Below are 22,079 nucleotides of genomic sequence, written 5' to 3' on the forward strand. Positions count from 1 at the left end.
ATAGTATTCCATGGTGTATAGATGCAACATTTTCTTTATCCAGTCTATCATCGATGGGCATTTGGGTTGGTTCCAAATCTTTGCTATTGTAAACAGTGCCACAATGAACATACATGTGTATGTGTCTTTATAATAGGTAGATTTATAATCCTTTAGGTATATACCCAGCAGTGAGATTGCTGGGTCAAATGGCATTTCTATTTCTGGATCCTTGAGGAATTGCCACACTGTCTTCCACAATAGTTGAACTAATTTACACTCCTACCAACAGTGTAAAAGCATTCCTATTTCTCTATATCCTCTCCAGCATCTGTTGTTTCTAGATTTTTTTGATGATCGCCATTCTAACTGGTGTGAGATGGTATCTCAATGTGGTTTTGATTTGTATTTCTCTAAAGATCAGTGATGATGAGCATTTTTCATATGTTTGTTGGCCTCATAAATGTCTTCTTTTGAAAAGTGTCTGTTCATATCTTTCACCCACTTTTTGATGAGGTTGTTAGTTTGTTTCTTGTATATGTGTTTTAGTTCTTTATAGATTCTGGATATTAGTCCTTTGTCAGATGGGTAACTTGCAGAAACAAAGTGTTGAAGAAGCAGCTTGATTTTTCCTGACTGCTTATATTAAAGGGCTAGAGAAATAAATGATTTAAAGGTAGAATTATTAATCAAAACAGAGCCAGAACTTAAAGATTTGGAAAATTATTACTCTATCCATTTTGTAACAAATGAGAAAAACTGTTTGGGAAAGAACACTGAGGGTTTGGTCATGAGAACATTTGATGTAGACATTAATTAGCATGGATCAGCCATTGTAGTCCAAGCTAGGATTTATTTTTCCAGACAATGGAGAAATGTCCATGAAGCAAATTTGAAGATAATTAGAGCTGCCACTCCTGTCATAGGATCAGAGTTCAATTGTCTAGGGGATAGGAAGTATCAAAGGAAGGTTCAAAGGTTCCTACAAGATCTCCTAGTGCCATCTCACATCATGGGCTCTGCTCCTGTTACTCCAACATTAAGCTTCTCATCGTCCCAGGTATGGCCCCATTGGGCCCTGATCTGGTGTAGAACATTGTGGGTGCCCCTTTAGAGAACATAGGCAGCAAATTTTGGTTGTATTGCTGTGGAACCATCTCCACCAGACCATAGAGGGCCCAGGCCCTGGAAGCATGGCTGCCTCCACATGGATTTCAGAGGAAGGATCTCTTAGCAGGGCTACAGGCTCAGGTCCCTAGCTCTGGAGAGCCACTGGTCCCAGGCAGAGAACAGCTATAGAAGTAGGGCTCAGGCACTAAGCACACTTGGTGGTAGGGCTGCTCAAAGCAATGGGAGTAGAGCCTTCTTAGCCTTGGAATTGATGTCTTTATTAGGTAGACCCCAGAGAGCTGCTTTGCCCTTTCTGCAATTTGGGAACAAAGAGAGATAGGTATAAACCAGGAAGCAGGCCCTCACAAGACACTGAACTTGCCAGCTCCTTTATATTGGACTTAGAACCTCCAGAACTATGAGAAATACAATTCTGTTGTTTATAAGCCTCCTAGTCTATAGTATTCTCTTTTAGCAGCCAGAATGGACTAAGACAGAAATACAGGGAAAAGTTTCTTGGCATTGGTCTGCATAATGGCTATTTCACATATGACACCCAAAGCACAGGCAACAAAAGCAAAAATGAACAAGTGGGACTGCATCAAGATGAAAAGCTTCCACACATAAAAGGAAACCATTAACAGAGTGAAAGGGAACCTATTAAATAGAAGAACATATTTGTCAGGCATTTACCTGATAAGGAGTTAATCTTCAAAAATATATGAAATATTCATAAAACTCAATAGCAAAAAAACAAATAACCCAATTAAAAGACAAACAAAGGACCAGAATAGTTATTTCCCAAAAAGAGACTTACAAGTGGTCAATAGGTATATGAAAGGGTGCTCAATATCACTAATCATCAGAGAAATGAAATCAAACAACATTGAGTTATCAACTCACACCTGTTGGGATGGCTGTTTTTCAAAGAGAGAAAAGTTAAGTGTTGGCAAGGATGTAGAGAAAAGGGAACACTCGTACACTGTTATATTATGGAAAACAGTAAGAAATTTCTTCACTCAGCTATCTCATTTCTGGGTATATATTCTCAAGTGAAATGTGTATGGTCATAGTCTTTGTAGCATTATTCACAAGAGCCAAGATATGGAAAAAACCTTAATGCCTATCTGTGAATGAATGGAGAAAGAAAATATGGCAAATGTGTGTGTGTATATGTATATACATATACATGAATATGGATAAAGAAACTATGGCATGTGTGTGGCATATGTGTGTGTGTATATGTACACACACATATATGTATATACACACATATACATACATATACACACATGTGTATATACATGTGTGTATGCATGTATATATGTATATACATATGTGTGTATATGTATATATATAAGCACACGCCATATATGTGTATATACATATATGTGTGTATATGTATATACACACACATATGCCACATGCATGCCACACACATTCCATATGCCACATACATATATGTATATACACATAGATATAATGCGCATATACCTATATGTATATACATATATGTGTGTATATGCCTATATATACACACACACATATGCCACACACATGCCATAGTTTATCCATTTATTCTTTATCCATTCATTTTATTTACACACATATAAATATTTTATACACATATACATATGTTCATATACATATTTTTATACATGTATATATGTATATAGAAATATTGTTTATATATTATTTATCCATGTGTATACATTGATATAAATTATTTATAGACACACATATGTATATAGAAATATTATTCAGCCTTTTTAAAAAAACAGTGAGATTATTGCATGATCTCACTTATATGTAGAATTTCAAAGAAGTATACTCATAGGAGTAGTGAGTAAAATGGTGGTTGCCAGAACTGAGAGATAGGGAAATGGAGAAATTTTGGTCAAGGGATAAAAAATTCCACTTATGCAAGATGAATGCATTCTAGAGATATAATGTACAAGGTGACTATAATTAATAATGGCATATTAACGATACATATTGATGTGTGCCGAGTTAACAAGAAATGTAACTATAGTTAACAATACATATTGAAATGTACTAAGAGGCTACATATTAGCTGTACACATACAAATACATACTGAAAAACTGATAAACATGAGAGTTGATAGATATGTTTAATTAGCTTGATTTTGTGGTGATTATTTCAGAATATATGTATATTTTAAAACATCAAGTTAGGTCTCTTAAATATAAACTATTTTATTGGTAAATTAGCTCTCAATAAAGCTGGGAGAAAAGCATGTACAATACTATCATTTTTTCTTAGTTTATCATTTTTATTTATATTTGTATTTAATATTTTATTGGGAGATAAACATTTTCCTTATAATTCATGTTTATGAGGATTTTCATTTACAAAGTGCTTTCTATATACTCTAGTTTTATATTAATAGGTTAATATAGAGCTATGGGTTATGCAAAGCTTTGACTTAAGATAGAATCATATTCAAATCCAAACTCTGCTGCTTAGTGGCTAGTTCATCTTTCTGAGCCTCCCTTTACTTGTCTAGGAAATGGAGAATGTAACCAAACTCTGTTAGTTAAGTAATAAATGAAATAGCATCAGACAGGACTTTAATAGTAGATTTTTCCCTAAAATAAACTTTAACTTGGAAAACTAAAATTTGATTTCAATGTTCAGCAGCAAGAGTAGAGTGCATTTGTAATAAAGGGTAACTACTATAGATTTAACAAGTGCGTCTTTAAAAGTAGTGATTCGTTTGGCATAATTTTTAAAAATGCAAATTCAGGAACTACTGAATTATTATTTTACATTTAAAATATGTAGGCTAGATGAGGGCTGAGGACATTATTTATAGTATATGATATGTGTCCTCACAAGATCCTTGTAATAAAAAGATTTTCACAGTATAATAGCTCAATACAATAATGAGGGCATGAGCAATAACTGAGAAAAATTATATAAAGATGTTATTAGGAGGTAAATAGATAAAATGAAGGTTAGAGTTTCTGTAGGCACAGAGGAGAGAGGAGCATTTAATTGCAAAATCTTAACTTATCCCAGTTGACCTGCCAAAAAAAATTTAAAAGTTTGTGGCAGAAAAATTTGGCAGTGTGAATATTTTGGGAAGTTAGCAATTTTGTGAGTGAAATGCAATTTTCTGATTATTTGCTATCAAGATATTTTATGAATATTTTGTTAAAAAACTATGGATTTAGAATATAGAAGAAAATGTTTAGTAGTTATATATTTACAATATTTTACATACTGAATGGACCTTGAAAAAACATCAATTAAATTTTTCTTGAATAAATAATTTTGCATATAGTAAGAAGTATTATATTTGAAATGAAAAATAGTATGAATTGTTTATGACATATATTTTGTTCAATGAAACTGTTATGTTTTTAAATTAATGTTTTTATATAAGGGAAAGTTTTTCTATTTCAATAGGCCATCTGATTTTGAGGGTAATACATACTTCCTGTATAAAGTCTCACAGCAATTAAACCCCAATTACAAAATTGTTTATTTTTATGTGTAACATACTAAGCTATAACATAAGCAGTACAATAAATAATGAAAATTTATATGTGCTGAACTGTGATCTTAAAATAATGCCATCAACATATTATTTTTGTTTGTTTGTTTCTTTAAGATGGAATCTCATTCTGTCACCCAGGCTGGAGTGCTTGTGGCACAATCTTGGTTCACTGCAACCTCCACCTCCCAGGTTGAAGCAGTTCTCTGCCTCAGCCTCCCAAGTAGCTGGGATTACAGGTGCCTGCCAAGGCACCCAGCTAATGTTTTGATATTTTTAGTAAAGACAGGATTTCACCATCTTGGCCAGGCTAGTCTTGAACTCTCGACCTCATGATCCACCCTCCTTGGCCTCCCATAGTGCTGGGATTACTGGCGTGAGCCACCACGCCTGGCCAACGTATGGTTTTGATAAAAATCCTAGACAAATAACACATCATTATTAGATTAATTTTTCTTTCCACAGTTCATCAAAATATATATCCATATAAATGTTCTATTACCAAGAATCTATCCATGAAAGTTATTTATATCAAAACGTATATGCATATGGGTTATATTATGATTCCTAAAATATTTAAAGTACTGTTAAAAAAAACTAAGATTATGTTATTAATATTATGCAAGTAATGGGAACTTCAAATGCAACATAATTTGTGCAAAAATGCAAATGTAAATTTTAGAAGTAAATGAAAACATAATGGAACTAAGATGATTACATACATAAGCTTCTTAAGAAAATTTAAAGACAATTCCATTACTAATGGAATTATCTCTGAAGTCATTTTTATGTGTGTAGCTATCATCAAGGTATTAAAATATTCTATTCTGTGTTTAGAAACAGTAAAAATTTATTTTATTTTGCCTGTTGCTAACTCCTGCAGAAGTACTTAAGATAATTCTCTCAAAAACAGACCTGCTTTGGCTTCTTTTAATTGTTTACAGAGAAAAAGCTGTCTTAAGACAGAAACTTGAGGAACTACACTGTGTTTTCAGATCTATCTGAGATTAACACCAAGTGTTATTTTGAATGATCAGTTCTACCCTAGCTGAGCTTTGTTCTCACTGCTCTCTGAATTGTTGCACAGTACTTGACAACTTAAACAGTTCCATTTGGGTTAGGTGATAAAGCAGTTGGGAGACTGTGTTTACGTACGTTTAATAGGACAAAAACCCCATGGAGAGGTCCAGGGATTGAGAAAGGAAACAGAACATGAATAAATTTAATCTTACTTTAGAATTTGGTCAGCTTAATCAGTTACCAAATGTATATTTAGTTGATGTTGTTCTTACAAGTGTTGTAATTATTCTATATCCTCTGCTTCCCTTGACAGCCAACAGGAAGGAATTTATAATACATTAAAGGAACAAATAATTATTTTGTGTCGCTCCCATTAATGAAGTCTGGTTCTATAATAAAAGGAAAATAAACTTTCAAATTCAAATTTTTCTCTCTACTGTGATCGTTTCCAAACTTACAGAAAATGTGAAAAGGTTTTTCTGTCGTTTGCCAGTTAAATGTTGTTGTTTTAATGTATCTTGACTTTTTTGTCCTTTTTGCCTTTATAGACAGGTGGTAAAGAGTTATTTCTAAAACTCAGTTATATATAAATAATTTAGAAATATTAAATTAGTGAGGGAAACCAGATTCTATAGAGAACTCATTTTTGTTGCCATGTCAAAGAAAAATTCATGATTGTTTATAACTTTTGGAAGAACTGTGTTAAGATGTGTAAATCATGCTGACTAAACATAGCTATAAAGTACTTTAATTTATACATTTGTTCTTAAAAGCTTTTGCTAGTTTGTAATAGAGATCTGCTTTCTCCTAATTCTGGAGTTTGAATTTCTAATAAATTATAAGTCAATAACCCATCCCACACTTCAGTTTAAGGTGCTGTTGTTCTATTTGTTTATGCAGATTTAGGGAAAGAAAGTCTTACATTAACTAACATTATAATTTGAGGTAGAAATCTTATTATCGAGTACATAGCCTTTCATTTTTCAAGTGGCAGTTTTCTTTCAGTCCCTACCTTGGGTGTTCAGAAACCCTATGTTTGGTAAAATGCCAGTAAATTACAGATGATTTCATGTATATATCCTCTCATTTAAGAAAGGCAAGTCAAATTACAGATCCAGACTTTGCCTCCTCCAAATCTTTTTCCCTCTCTCACTTTAATGTAGTCTGAATGTTTGGAGTTCCTTCTGTTTCACACAATAATCTTCACACTCACACAGTGTTAATAAGCCTCATAATAAGTATTATTGTATCAAAACCTGTATTCAGAACTCAAAACAAACTGATTTCTTGTATATAAGCTTTGTAAAACTTACATCAATGGGTATATTTTATGCCTCCTCCCTATAATTTTAAAGGTTGTCTATAGAACCTCTCTTTGGCGTTTCACTTTGAATGTTTTAGCCCAGCACTGTAATAGATGTTTAGCCATCTCTATGCCCTCTTTACTCCTTTCCTCTGCCAACTGTTCTGATGTGAAACTCAGTCAGTACATGGGTAAGCCTTGACCCTGAGAATGGAAAAATGTGAGGACACAGAGAAATTCCATTCTGAGTTGATACAGTGTAACTAAGGAAATATTTACCCTTGGCAGATGTAGTGGGGCATGCAAAGCTCCTCATAGCTCCTCTAAGATGTTAGAGGAAGGGGATGACTGACAATCCAAGCCAGAAAGAGCTTTTGCCTGAAATACGCAGATAATTCAAGTATGATCCACACTTGCTTTATTTGCCGGGGTGGTGGGTATTGTCTTTACGGTTTAACCTAAGTAATAATCTCAATTTTTCTCTCATTAGATACTGGCACTTTGGTAGCTCTATTGTATCGATTTTTAACCTACAAAGATGAAACCATATATAGCATAATGATTTCTACACTTCTGGTTTATGTAGGATTTTGTTTGCAATTGAAAGTGTGTATTTAAATTATTTTGCTTCCTCTTCGCATTGTATTAAGAAGTACAATTGAATATAAGCCTTACCAGATGCCATCGCCAGTGCAGCCAAGTCACAGACTACTGAATGCTCTTAAAATGATGGCTGCAGCTGCACCTTGATATCACAGAAATATGGAAAGTCATATCATATATCAAAGTTGACTGTTTTATAAAAGGGTATTTATTCCTCAAGACTTATTCCAAAACATGTTAGGCCTTTGGACAGTCATTGTGATCTTATGGAGCAGCCTCTGTTCTATTGCACTCTTCTTTACCCTAATGAAGCATGACTAGAGATAGCATGGGGTCATGTGAGTCTAGTTCACCTTTGCTCTTCCTTTTAAAAATATTTATTATCTGATTAAATTGATAAAATACTGTGATTTTTAAACTCTTGTGAAAGGAGTTTAAAACCAGCCTGAGCAACATAGTGAGACCCCATCTCTATTACAGATAAACAAAATGCTAAATAAATGTCTTGATTGTGAACATAAAAGAAAAGGTTGGAGCAAAAGGAAGTATCAAAACAAATTCTTTATGCCGACTTTAAACAAAGGCATTTCATCTTAAAGACAGGAAAATTCCAACTTATTAGCATTTTAGCAACCTTGGTTAAATTTCCCCTTCTCATTCCATAATCTATATAAACAACTCTATCTGTGCACTCAGCTTCTCTTCAGTCTAACTAAATTCTTTTCTAGGCCTGAAATTATATACTCATTAACTACCAACTCTCAAGTGGGTTTCTGTTTCCTGAAAAGCTTGCAGGTCATTACCCTGTCAGAAATCACTGGATTCAAGCCTTGGCTTTCCGATTTATACTTACAGCTTCTAATTGGTTGGATTTCTATGCCAATCAGTCTGTTCCAAATTGGCTTCCCTTAAGTCTGAAATCATGTATTATAATCTGAGGCTTCAACAAGGCAGTACACTCTAAAGAACAAGTTCAGTTTTCTTACAAGGTTGAGAAATTGAGAAATATGTGTTTAAATTTTGCTGATTGGAAATTTAACTTTCTTGTTGATTTTAAACATCTGTTCAGGATTAAATAATGTCTAGTTGACATGTGTGTTTTGGCCATTAATATTTATCTGGTATTAAGTAATTTTCGATTTTTTTACTTTTAATTTTGGACAAAAAAAAACTCTACAGTGCATTCAACAATGTATTTTTTTTCTTTTCTAGAATGCGAAACGTAATTCAATACAGATTAAATGATTACAATACAAAATGCTAGGCCAGGCATAGTGGCTCACTCTTGTAATCCCAGGACTTTAGGAGGCTGAGGTGGGCAGTTTGCTTGAGCCCAGCAGTTCAACACCAGCCTGGGCAACATAGTGAGATCATCTCTATAGAAAACAAGCAAAATGCTAAATTAATACCATGACAATAAATATTGAGGAAAAGAATGGAACAAAAAGAAGTATCACAATAAATTCCTTAAATATCCTCATATAATACAGAGAAAATGTTATCTAGTAAATTGTAATGGAATTATTAGAAATAACATTAATAAATTATATTACAATATTATTGCAGGTATATCATTTCCAGTCATGGTTTATGTAAACTATAGTTCTGCAAAGATGATCCTAATTACCTATAAGTTAATCTTTTATATCGCCTAATATTAATTGATTATGTTACTTGGAGTTATTGCATAAACCAGACCTAACTTCCTTTTGATTTACATCAAGACATGGCTATTTCCACTAGCCAAGTTTCTGCTTTGTTTAGCAAAAGCAGTTAAAGAAAGTGGCAAGAATAAAATTCTGGTAACTCCATCAGATGAATTTGTGAAGATGTACTATTTTGAAATCTGTAATGGCATTCGAGATTATCAAGGGTCAAATAACAAGGGTTGGCATGACCCAGATATTTCTAATAACCTTTATGTCCCTATGCCTTTTCACATTCTTCTTCTTCTTTAGTGTCTTACTGAATCCAGGTCTGGCAGAGTATGTACATGAGAAGAAACTCAGAGTGAAATACAAGTTAGGAGAATGCTTCAAGCTAGAGTTAAAACAATTTTATTTGATTTGAAATTGTAGAATAAACTATTTTTGTTGTAGTTTCAACTTTGTCACACTTGTTTGACATGACTGAATCACCTTACATTGGAAGCCAATCTACATATTAAATTCCATGTTTCTATTAAATACTGTAGAAATAACCTATCTAGAGTACTTCTACTTGAGACACATACAGAATATATGTATTGTAACAATATTAACATCATTCTTGTTTTTTGGACATTAACAAGAATTAACTTTCTACATTGTGAATTATCACAAATGAAATGGGTAATTTCCTTTGAAAGTGCATAGGTTGGAAAGCTGAAATAGAAGTGAAGAAGAGAACTATTCAAAAATCATTTTCTTCTTAAACGAGTTATCTATATTATAGGTATTTCATAGAAAGCTTTCAGTGAAATTATTCACTCAGAATTGTAATAGAATTATTCACTCAGAATTATTCACTCAGATTTGTTTTTCTTATAAAAATGCATCAAATGTAGGTATATATATATATTTTTTTTCTTTTTTCTTCTAGCAATGGTTATTTTGAGCAACCTGGAACCAAATACAACTTATGAAATCAGGGTTGCAGCTGTAAATGGAAAGGGGCAAGGAGACTACAGTAAAATAGAAATTTTCCAAACATTACCAGTTCGTAAGTAATCATCTCTATTTTTTTATTATCTTTCGCCATTCTCTTCACTGGCAAATTTAATAGATTTTAAAATGTAGGGAGATGTTTCAACACTTTTGGGACATGAATTATATCTTTGGTGAAGTGGTTTCTGAAGACAGTGACATCTCAGATTTATTAATATAAAAATAACTTGGCTTTAAAGCAAGGCAAAAAAAGTGCACTAGAATACAGACAGTAAAAATTGTTCCTGGGAAATTGTCCTCATTGCAAAAATGTCCTTCTTACTTACAGTCTAATTAATTGGATTGTAGTGTTCAGACTATATTCTGGGAGAGAAAAGGAAAATGTCTATGTAACATGTCCAATATTTTGTTCTTTTGTTGAGGTATGACTATTGACCTTATTCCACAAATTATGTGGCTCTGTCAAAAAAAGAATCTTTAGGTTAATTCATTACCGCAGTGACTGAAGATGAATAACGATTGTAGCCTTGTTCTGGTAACTATCATGTTTTGAGGGATTGTAAGTCAATTGAGTTTACATGAAGTGAAGATTAAATTTTAGAAGACCTAACATTTCCTTTATGTTGAATAAATTACTTTAAAATGTGAGAAAACTTAATAAATATGACTGAACCAATGTTGTTATGAATCTCTGCATAAAACTGCCTGTTATGTATATATGTTAGGATAGGGAAAATGGCTGCAATAAATTATTTTACTCTAGCTTGTGACCAGTCACTCTCCGTTGGTTGTCAAAAAATCTGTCAGATGAGTTTCTTTTCTCCATGCCCAATGCTGGTGTCTTTGTTAGCCCCCTGTAATTTTTTCACCAAGATGACTCTAAGTATGTCTTGATTTATAATCCTACCTTCATTCTAGTCTTCCTCTACCCCAGTTTCCAATCACCTCATATTAGAAGCCAATTTACATATTAAATTCCGTGATTCTATTAAATACTATGGAAATAATCTATCTAGAGTACTTCTACTTGAGACACATACAGAATATAGGTATTATGTACCCGCGCCTGCCCTTAAATTATTCTTGAGTGACTATGGAAATTCAAATGGAGATCTATCCCTTCTGGGCTTAAAATTCTCAACCATAGCACTCGTCTTCTTCCCAGATTCCATCAAGTCCAGCTTTTGCCTGCTTGCTGTTTTTCACATTTCCTTTACCAACTGCAGCAGAGTTCACTGCTTTGCAAGGTGAAACTGTGGTTTACTGATTTTTTTGTTGTTATCCTTTTCCCCCAGAACTGTTCATTCTGTGTTAATTCCTCTGTTTTTGATTCCTACAGAGCCCCATAATCATGGCCATGACTCTTGATCTCCCTTCTAACTTCATTTCCTCCTACATTTAGGCACTCGAAACTTCCTTCACTAGTTTATAAAACACCTCTCTAAGCGTTTCAACCATAAGTCAACACTCTCTTACTCTTTCTTTTTCTCTCTCCCTTTTAAATTATAAAACTTTTTTTTCTCCTTTTTGAGACAGAGTCTTGCTCTGTCTCCCAGGCTGAAGTGCAGTGGTGTGATCTCCCCTCACTGCAACTTCTGCCTCCTAGGTTCAAGTGATTCTCCTGCCTTGGCCTCTCCAGTAGCTGGGATTACAGGCAGGAGCCACTGCACCTGACCTTAAATTATAACACTTCTATTCTCTTAGTATACTGTCCTTGACTTGCCAGTCTTTACCTTACACGAAGCAGTTTGAAGGTAACTTGAGATTAATATAATAACTATTCATTTTAGCTTCTTCTCAGGATTGTTTCCAAGTTCAAATAAGGTCTTATATGCAAAGTAATTAATATGCCAAAGCTATATATGATTAATTATTGATTGTTGTTGATACTTTTACATAAGCATTATTTTATAATTGTGGTTAGAAAAACAGTAGTTTTATTTCTCTTTGATCGAATCTACATTTGTTCTTAGCTACTTTTTCAAAGTATCACTTGTAATAGATCACAGATTTGATATATGATAAAGGTTAAGTATATGCATAAGCATTTTAAATATATTTGTAAATTATTTGCTACTGAAAATATATTTCTGCTTCATAATTGTCTCAAAATGCTAATATCAAAATAATATAGTCATAATACCATTACTTAATAAATTTATGCTTCATATCATGCATATTCTAAGTTCCAGTTAGAAATAATACTAAACCATCTAAGCTATAACATTCACTCCGTAATTTTTTAATTACCTCATAATCACTTATTAAATAGTTATGAAAAATCTTGTATTGATTTAAACAGTACTTTTAACTTACTCACCAAGATATATTTTGTTGCATATAGATCATGTAATAATATCTGCATGCTAATTTAGTTAAGTTTAATGCATAATGACTATACAAACTCTCTATCCACTGTGTCTGTATATCTGTACAATATGGGGCTACTTTATTACCTATTGACATGCCAACACACCCTGTTGTCATATTTCTTTAATGACTTGACTTTCCTGAAACAAACTACTCACTTATTTAAGGTTGTAAGCATCGTATTAGAAATAAAGATAACCAGCCAAACACGTCTTACACCTGTAATCCCAGCATTTTGGAAGGCTGAGGCAGGCAGGTCACTTGAACTAAGAAGTTCAAGACCAGCCTGGCAACATAGTAAAACCCTGTCTGTACAAAAAATTTTTAAAAAAATCAGCTAGATGTGGTAGCATACACTTGCAGCTACTTGAGAGGCTGAGGTGGGAAGATCACCTGAGTCTGGGGAGTTCAAGGCTGCAGTGAGCCAAGATCACACCATAGAACTCCAGCCTGGGCAACAGAGTGAGACCCTGTCTCACAAAAAGAATAAATAAAGAAAAGAAATATGGAAAAAAGAAATGAAAATAACCTGCTGAGAAGAAAAACAGGTTCTTCAGGTTTAGAGATATGAAATCCTTTCAGTCAACTGCCTTTATTTTTCTTGGAAAAGAAAAACTATGAGTCTATAGCGTTTACAGTTTTTTTGGAAGATGCAAACTAAAGCTTCTGGAGAGATCCTTAGTTTTACCATATTATTATCTATATGCATATGCATATCCATGTCTATATCCATACCCATAGAGAATTGGGCGAAACAGAAGCAGACACATGTCAGTGGATGCCCAAGCACATCACATCAGTGACACATGGCAGGGCCCTCACATCTGCATCACCAGGCAGTGGTGGTATCCCTTCACATACAAAATTCTTGTACTTTGGCATATCCCTGTTCTATTCAAAACAATATAAGATTCATTGTTATATGGCTATCTCTATGTTGAAGAATAATATAAAAGGCAAGTATACTAATGAACCTAGAAGAAAATAAAATATTGAAACACAGGTCTATAAAATTGGATACTGCAAACTTTATTCAAATTTGCATCTAGGAAAGAAAATGCTTATTAAAGCAGAAAACTATCAATAAAGATAATGACTTGCAGTTAGTCATCTGCTTTAATATCAATCTGTGTGGAATATATATATATAATAAATATATATATATTTATTATATATAATAAATAATAAATTTATTATATATTATATATAATAAATGCTTACAAAACATTTACAAACTAAAGTTACATTAAGAAAATAAAAAGGATTTTATATGATTGATAATAAGAGAAATAAAGTTTTACATTTGTGCAAGGCTGCACTTTTTTCAGAGCATTTGCATGTCAGTGAAAATAGTATATTTGGTCCTGAGGCTACAGTTTTAACATGACACTTCTAGATTTATGAATGTTGCTGCTTCTTGGATAGGGAAAATGAGGATCAGAAATTATATCACAAAAGAGCAATATCAAATGGGAAATCCAGGATAATACCATATATGTTGATTACATTACTGTTCTTTGTATTAAAATACAGTTTTTCTAGGTATCTGAAATGTGTGCCATTGAAGGAATGTTGTGTTGCATATCTAGGTGAACCAAGTCCTCCATCCATACATGGACAGCCAAGCAGTGGGAAGAGCTTTAAACTCAGCATCACCAAACAGGACGATGGAGGGGCCCCTATTTTGGAATACATTGTGAAATACAGAAGTGTAAGTACATTGTTTATTATCATATCATACTAGGTCTTTTCAAATTAAATTGAGTTGCATTGAATTTATATACAGATCAGGAGAGAATGCACATTTTGTATTTGTGATAATGCTAATTTTCCTTCCATTCATAACATTCATCATTGTGATTTTTTTCATTTGTTTTTTTTTTTGTAAAATCTAAGCATGGATCATCAAAATATTCTCATGGTTTTCATCTTGTGATTTTTAGGTGTGAAATGGGACTAGTAAACATTTCAGAAATCAGACATTATTTCCCTTGTCTTGCTGACAAGTTTCTCATTCCACTTGATATTAGTAACTTCAGGCTAAGCCCCCCTGTCAATCATATGTTAGGAAGGATTATTAGAAAAATCACACCTCAAAATAATCAAATACTTAGACTTATGTATTCAGAACATTTATCAAAGAATGGCCACAGTGAACTTGAGAAAGAGGGAATCATTTTCTTCAAGTTTAATTAGCACTAGCTAGTAAGGAAGTTTGGACAGCTAAAAGCTGCACAGGGATTTTTGACAGCGGTTGGGGGTAAGCAATGTTCACTAGCTGCAGAGTGATAAACTGGCACTATGGATACTGCCTTTTTGCCTTCAGTAAAGATGATTTCAAAGGCCACTGAAAATAATTTCTTCAAAATTTTTTTTCATAAGGACGTTGCAGTTTTGGTGTCTACTGTAAAATATGTTAAAAAAGAAACACGATTTTATAAGATTCATACAACATGAATTTTATGCTGTGTTGACTGAATGCATATCAGTTCTATCCAAATTAATTATATTTTAGCAGTTAGTGTTTAAAATAATTACTCCTTAGTAGTATGTGGTTTAATTTTCAATATTTTTCACAAATCCCCAATTTTCTAAATAAATCCCCAATTTTCTAAATTATAATATTGCTGCTTCTAAATTCAAATATCTACTCTCTGAGGGATAATAAAAAAGAAAATTTGATTTTGATTGGCATAGTTTAATAAGTAATTTTAGATATCTATCTTTTTTTAAATTTAAGATTAATATTCCTTTCAGAGGACAACTTTTTGTCCCAGTTTTCATACTCAAGTGAGATCTCTTGGCCACTCTCATTTGCCCATTTGTAAACTCAGTGGAAAAGAGATAATTTTTTCTAGGGACATAGGCTTGGCCAGAATTCATGAGCTGGGCTGGTAGAACAGGCTCTCCATGCAGATTGTTGCTCATAATTGTAGGATGAAAAATTTATGGTACAAAGTACTGGGTGATAGTAACAGCTTATAAGGAATCATAATAAAGTTCCACAGTGGATCTAAAATGCAATGACTAGCTGTGAAACTATTTTTGTATATTTTATTTGTACTGTATTGCCAGTAGTGGTCTCAGTCATTGATGAAAACAAAAATATTCCTTGAGTAACACTGCATCTATTTAGAGCAAATTAGAGTTACAAAATGGAGATAATGACATTTTTGACAGCCATATGTTTATATATATGTACATATATATATATACACACACACATAGTTTAAAACATAAATTATTATTTTAAAAATCTGACTTCAAATTCATTTTCATTTTTTAAAGTGTGGATTAGAATTAATCTTTTTTGAAAATTTATGTTTGAAAAGCAGATGGATACAAATAAGCAAGATTTTAAGCATAATGAGATTAGTAAGATTTAAGACTCAAGTTCATATAATGGCACTCAATAAATTTTACCTTTGTACATAGTTGGTAAGGTGTACTTGATACGGCTTAGTCTTAAGGTTTAAATAAGAGCAAGTTCTGTCTTCAGTAAACTTATACCTTCCATTTTCTCACCCTGCTCTTTCTCCTCCCCACCTCATGGTAAAAGTGCCTAGTTTCTTCCCATTTACCCAATGTCTGTGCTTACCACTCCAATAAAAGTATGTCCTTCTCTTTCCCCTCATTTCTAATTTCCAACCCTTTCTAACTCCGGAAGTACAAGAGGATCTGTTTTTCATAACACAGTGGAAGTGATTGACTGTATGAATTCATACATAACTAAAATTGTCTGATAATTAATCAATTACTAAGTTATCTGTCTTAGAGCTACTATCATTTTAACAGGGGACATTGTTTTAATAGTAGAAATTTAAGCACCTATGCCAAATTTTATAAAAGTAATGACACACTCTAATCCTTTGTATTACAAGATAGGCATTGCTCAATCTTGGAGAGTCTGTGTTTTGTAATTAATCCAATATAAAGTGATATTGTTTCATATTTTTTCCCGGCAAACTGAAACTTAGGGAATTTGAGTGACTTGGTGGGGAGAGGGAACAGACATCAGAATGTACTCTGTAACAGTCTAAGTATGGTTTGCAGCAGCACTGGATGAAAAGCAACCCCTCAACCACTGTCTCATCTCACCTCAACTGCCCAGACCCTATGCCTTCAGATAAACCATCCTGGCAGAGTTTCTCTTGATCATATCACTTGGTAGTATGCCTTCTGCTTGCATACATTAACATTCTCTATATATCTCTGTTTTGTTGTTGTCTCTTCTCTTCTCTGCCTCCTCCATCTAGTCAACATAATACTCTGAAGATACAATTGGAGATAGCATGATTGAATAAAAAGTGAAATAATTACTTCAAAAAAGTTCTTGATCATCTGCTCTCTTTCTATGATTCAAACTACTTCATCCATTAGTTTCTCAAACTACAAGAATTCCGCAGTGGAGTAAAGTGCAAGTAAACAACTTGAAAAATGATTTAAACATATTCAATGTGTTTTTAATTTAAAAAGAAGAAAAAGTTAATAGAGGAATCTGTAAAATAAGGAACATCTCTAAGATTTTCACTTCTTGATTTATTCTTTGGCCACTTCTTCCAACTCCACTGTGCACAGGGCTATATGTTCTGAGAACAATGTAATTCAGACCATATATTCCTTATATGACTTGATTTCTAGCAGACATGGAATCTAAGCAAGGGTTTCGCTGGGAAAGGACAAGAATAGCTATATCCTATTATAGAGAGTGTAAAACTTCCTGTAGATTAGGAACCAGGAAGCGCCATTATTCTATGTCAACTCGTAATACAGCACATGGCTTTGTTCACTCACCCATTACGAAGACAGAATTTATTAGAAGAGAACTAGAGCAATAAAAGCAGAATTAAATATCTCTGTGGACTCTTCATGAAAATTAATGTCTCTAACAATAAATCAGTAAGTTTAAACTGTGTGTTTGGAAAATAAAGACAAGCATATTAATCTCATGAAATGTTTGGAAAAAATCGTGAAGTTATTTTTACATCTACTTTGTACTTGTAAGTGTCAATCTAATTTCATGTAATTTAGTAAATAGATTTTTACATGATTCCATGAGATTTTCACAATTTTATTTCTAATTTGATGATAGCTATGGGATCATAACTTATCACTTAGTGTTGGCATATTAAATACGTTTTCTTGGCTAAAATAATTGGTAGCTTAAAATCAATTGTGAGGAGGTACTATAGGGACTAGCGTTTGCAACTCTTAATTGAACTTCTTAAGCAATTTGGAGTCCAGGAGGTTGTTCACTATCTCTATGGCCATAGAAAAAGAAAAGTAATTTTGAAAAGGGTATTAAAATAATAAATAAGTAAAATCAAGATTTGGTTGTTAAGAAAACTTATTTTCCAGTTAATAATGTTTGTGTGGATACCTGGGAATTTATTTAAAGTCAGTATAGTTTAAGTTTGAAGTATTTTTAAACAATGAATAGTTATGGACATTAAAGAGTAGCAAGCTTTTTGGTAATTTTTCTTTGCTGTGAGTTAAGAGGGTGAGTTTATTCTTCTTTCTATAGATAGACCATATGTAGTCTGAAGAAACAAATACAGCAATAAACTGATAAATAAATTAGCTCATTTTATGCAATTATAGATAGTATTATAAATAGAATAATTAACATGATCAATGAGAAACACAAGAAAAAAATGCATTGCCAGTGTTTATAGATATGAGAACAGAGAAGGTAATGAATAGGAAAAATTAGATTTATTTTATCTTAAGTACTATGTGGGTGGTGGAGACTAAAAACAGATTATATAGGGCCTAATTAAAAAAAAAAATTACCAAGCATTAGCATGTAGAACAAAGAAATAGAATCAGTCATGATCATGGAAAAAAGAGATTTAAATTTAGAACTCTGCTAAAATCTTTGAACCTATAGATCTTCCAAATGTGTGTATACACACACACACACACACACACACACATATAATTTCATATACAACTCTGTGTTTTAAATTTAAGATTAATATCCTTTTCAGAAGACAACTTTTTGTCCCAGCGTTCATGCTAACAATGATGAGCAGCTGTTTGTGTCTTTTGGATACTCTGATACGGAGACTTTCATGACTCTACCCAGGACAGCTATGAAGGATTCACTGGTCTCTCATTAATCTGACAGTGCCGTGCTATTCAAGCCAGGTCTCTTGCCCATTCTCATTTGCCTATTTGTGAACTCTTCTTGAATTCTGTAAACTGTTTCTCTATGTGTATATATACACACTCATACACACATACGTACACATATATTAATATATGCTTATTTGTGTGCATGTGTGTGTATATATATATATGGAATCCAGGAACCGGGAACTGCTTTATATACATACAAAATCTTATATCATACAACATGGGAGTCAGAAGAATCCAAACTTCATCTTGCTTATATGAGCTCACCTTCTCTATTGTCCTCTCATTTTATAATTATTCAGTTTATATTTAAAATGATGTTGGTGATACATCTCTTGATCCTCAAAAAGAATCAGTGAGCTGTTTCTTGTTATGAATAAAAGCATCAAGGAGCCCCTGAAAATAAGAAAACAGTGACCCTTACACCTTAGCTCTAATCTCCTCCCTGTACGGATGGTAGCCAGTATTTCCCTAAATGCTGAGAGTATGACTTCAGAATCACTATTAAGAAGTGCCCTGAATTGCCATATGGCCCTTCTATCTATTTTCTGACAGAAAATAAAAAATAGAAAAAAAGATTACATAAGAGAAGCTATACCAAAGGCAAATGACCATTTTTTTTTTCAGTAGCCACCCTTCTACATTTAATTGGCTTATTAATAATAGCCCTATTCAACTTATCTCATTAAGATATCTAGGGGAACATTTTGCAACTAGATTATCTTAAATTGTTCCCTAGGCATTTAAACTTTGTAAATTAGACACTCTACAGATGCATACTTGAGATTTTGATGCCAGGGGAGTATTTGGTAACACCCACTTTAATTTTTTTTTTCCTATTCCCTAGGAATAGCAATTAGAGGATTAAAATGCCTCCTTGTCTAATGTTGAAAGGAAAATGAAACTGATTTATATTGGGAAAATATTAGAACTCCCTGTGCTTCCTTATACTATCAGCTCAAATACTTAAAATGATGGAGGGCCTTTAATTTATCATATTAAGGACTTCAACAATTAAAAGTTAAATGATTGCTAATTCGCAAGAGACTGTCTTGTGTTTGTACAGAAGTTTCACCTTAAATGCCTAATTTCCAAAAATGATGTTTTTGAAGGATTACCTGAAGGACATGACACCTATCTATCCCTCTAAAGAATACAGTTTTGGCTGGGGTAATTCAGATCTCAGATCTCTTATTTTCTGGCTCTTTTACCCCACTCTTCACTCAGATACAAAGCAAAACTGAATTTCAAGTATTTCCACAAAAATATTTACTCACATCAACCACTTCATAGTTACATAGAAAGTACTGAATAACAGGGATAATGGCGAGGCCACAGGGACACGCAGCTCTCTGCTGCCTCACGGAGCAGTTGTCTTCATATCACCCTTCAGTGTCCATGCCATACACCCCTTCATTCCCATATGTGTGTGTATATACACAATTTATAACTTATAAAAATACATGCTATATGTATATAGGTTCATATTCATTACTTTTGGGTTGACTTTTTAAAGCATTTTTGTTATATATGTATCTATATATGTATATATACACAATTTTAAAAAATTTATTTAAAACAACTATAGTGTTCACTTTTACATCTCCCAGTGGTTATGCATCTGAGGCTTAAAATCATTGTGTATATTCTTGGATTTAAAGCTCTGTAAAAATCTGACACTTTCTTGTCATAAACTCAGTTAGGACAAATGAAAAGAAAAATGGTGCTCAAGTGTATTATTTCCAGTAAGGGTGATCTCACCTCCCCACTGGTGACCTGCCTAGCCCTGGACTTTATTAGGAATTATATGCGTCCATTGCACTTTCTCATTTTTCAAAGACCTCATGTCTTTCTTCTGTGCTGGTTTGTAGACTCCAAATAAGGATATTGCACATGTCTTGTTCACTATTATGTTTATGCCTGTAGAAAATCCTCACTAACCAATTAACTGAATAAATAATTGATGAATGAGTGCGTGAAGACAGAGGGTGTTGTGATAGCTGGGGCTTTTTTTTTTTTTTTTTGAGATGGAGTCTGGCTCTGTTACTCAGACTGGAGTGCAGTGATGTGATCTGGGTTCACTGCAACCTCCGCCTCCTGGGTTCAAGCAGTGCTCCTGACTCAGCCTCCCGAGTAGCTGGGACACAGGTGCATGCCACCATGCCCAGCTATTCTTTTGTATTTTTAGTAGAGCTAGAGTTTCACCATGTTAACTAGGATGGTCTCGATCTCCTGACCTCATGATTGCCTGCCTCAGCCTCCCAGAGTGCTGGAATTACAAACGTGAGCCACCAAGCCTGGCTAGCTGTGGCTTTTTAGCACAGCTGCCCTAAACATTTTAAAATTGCAACTACATTTGTTTCTTAAACTTACTGTTCATTTATTAACTTAGAAAAGTTACAACCTCTCTTTTCAGTTTTTCCATGGCTCGTATACTTCATAGGACCTTAAGTAGTACTGGTTACAGCCATTTTATAAAAAACAGATACTCATAAGTTTCAAAAATCAAGGCAAGTGTGTCTTGTTTATATTGATAACTTTTAGTGCTTATTCACTTAAAGCCAGGGCTTCCTTCATTAGAGGTTCTAGTATCTTCAGTTTTTCATGAAATAGCAGAACAGGCCAACCTTATCTGTTTCTTCGTAATGGAAGTTCTACATCACCAAAAAGTTCATTTCCTTTGTAATAAAAGTTCTATGTCACCAAAAAAAAAAAAAATAACTAGAAAAAGGGAATAATAGTATGGTATCAAAATCATATCTTCTTGCCTCCTTCCGAAGGACACTCCCTCCATGTTTGAGTACTGTCAATTTAACGCAATCATGAATTTAACTTTTACAATTTTATTTTAGAGAACAAATACTTAATTGCCACCAAAAATAGAGAAAACTTCTTATTTTTTACAGTCAAAGAAGCAGTGTAAAATTTTGGCTCAACATAGAGTAATATACGGCTGAGCTATGAGGTTAAAAGACATGTCTACATCTGTTGTTATAGACAGGCTGTAGTTTATTTATAGTTACACCCTGGGAAAGTGAGATTTGCTGTTGCAGTGATAGATTATTAGATACATGATTCCAGAGAAAATATTTCATTTCCATACAGTTTTTATGGAAACACTTACAACCTAAAATAGCTGTTATATCTTTTGTGTGGTTATGAACTGTAAGGCCCTGGAATACACAACTTACTCAGTTTTCCTCATTGCTTTCTCATAAAGCTGACAGCAGCAGCTGCTATCATCACTTCTGTTATAAAGAGAAAGGTTAAGGAAGTTCCCTGTGTTTAAATTGTTAATGTATGGCAAAGCCCAATAATCCCATTGGTTTAGATAATTTAATTTATAAAATCATATCAATTTATATTTTATTAGTAACTGTAGTTCTAATG

The 22,079-nt window shown here is 33.3% G+C and overlaps 1 protein-coding gene across 2 annotated transcripts in view; it reads left to right on the forward strand.

Annotated features, from left to right (window-relative positions):
- NCAM2 (neural cell adhesion molecule 2) overlaps positions 1–22,079 on the forward strand; it is a 532,134-nt gene that overhangs the window by 451,399 nt on the left and 58,656 nt on the right. For both annotated transcript variants that reach the window (XM_012475013.3, XM_012475014.3), the window contains exons 13-14: positions 10,117–10,236; positions 14,141–14,262. In XM_012475013.3, coding sequence (XP_012330436.2) covers positions 10,117–10,236; positions 14,141–14,262 — 242 coding nt within the window. The remainder of the gene's footprint in view (positions 1–10,116; positions 10,237–14,140; positions 14,263–22,079) is intronic.

Source organism: Aotus nancymaae, unplaced genomic scaffold (assembly GCF_030222135.1).
Source record: "Aotus nancymaae isolate 86718 unplaced genomic scaffold, 86718_ANA_hifiasm-v0.15.2.pri h1tg000022l_1, whole genome shotgun sequence".
Classification (NCBI taxonomy): domain Eukaryota; kingdom Metazoa; phylum Chordata; class Mammalia; order Primates; family Aotidae; genus Aotus; species Aotus nancymaae.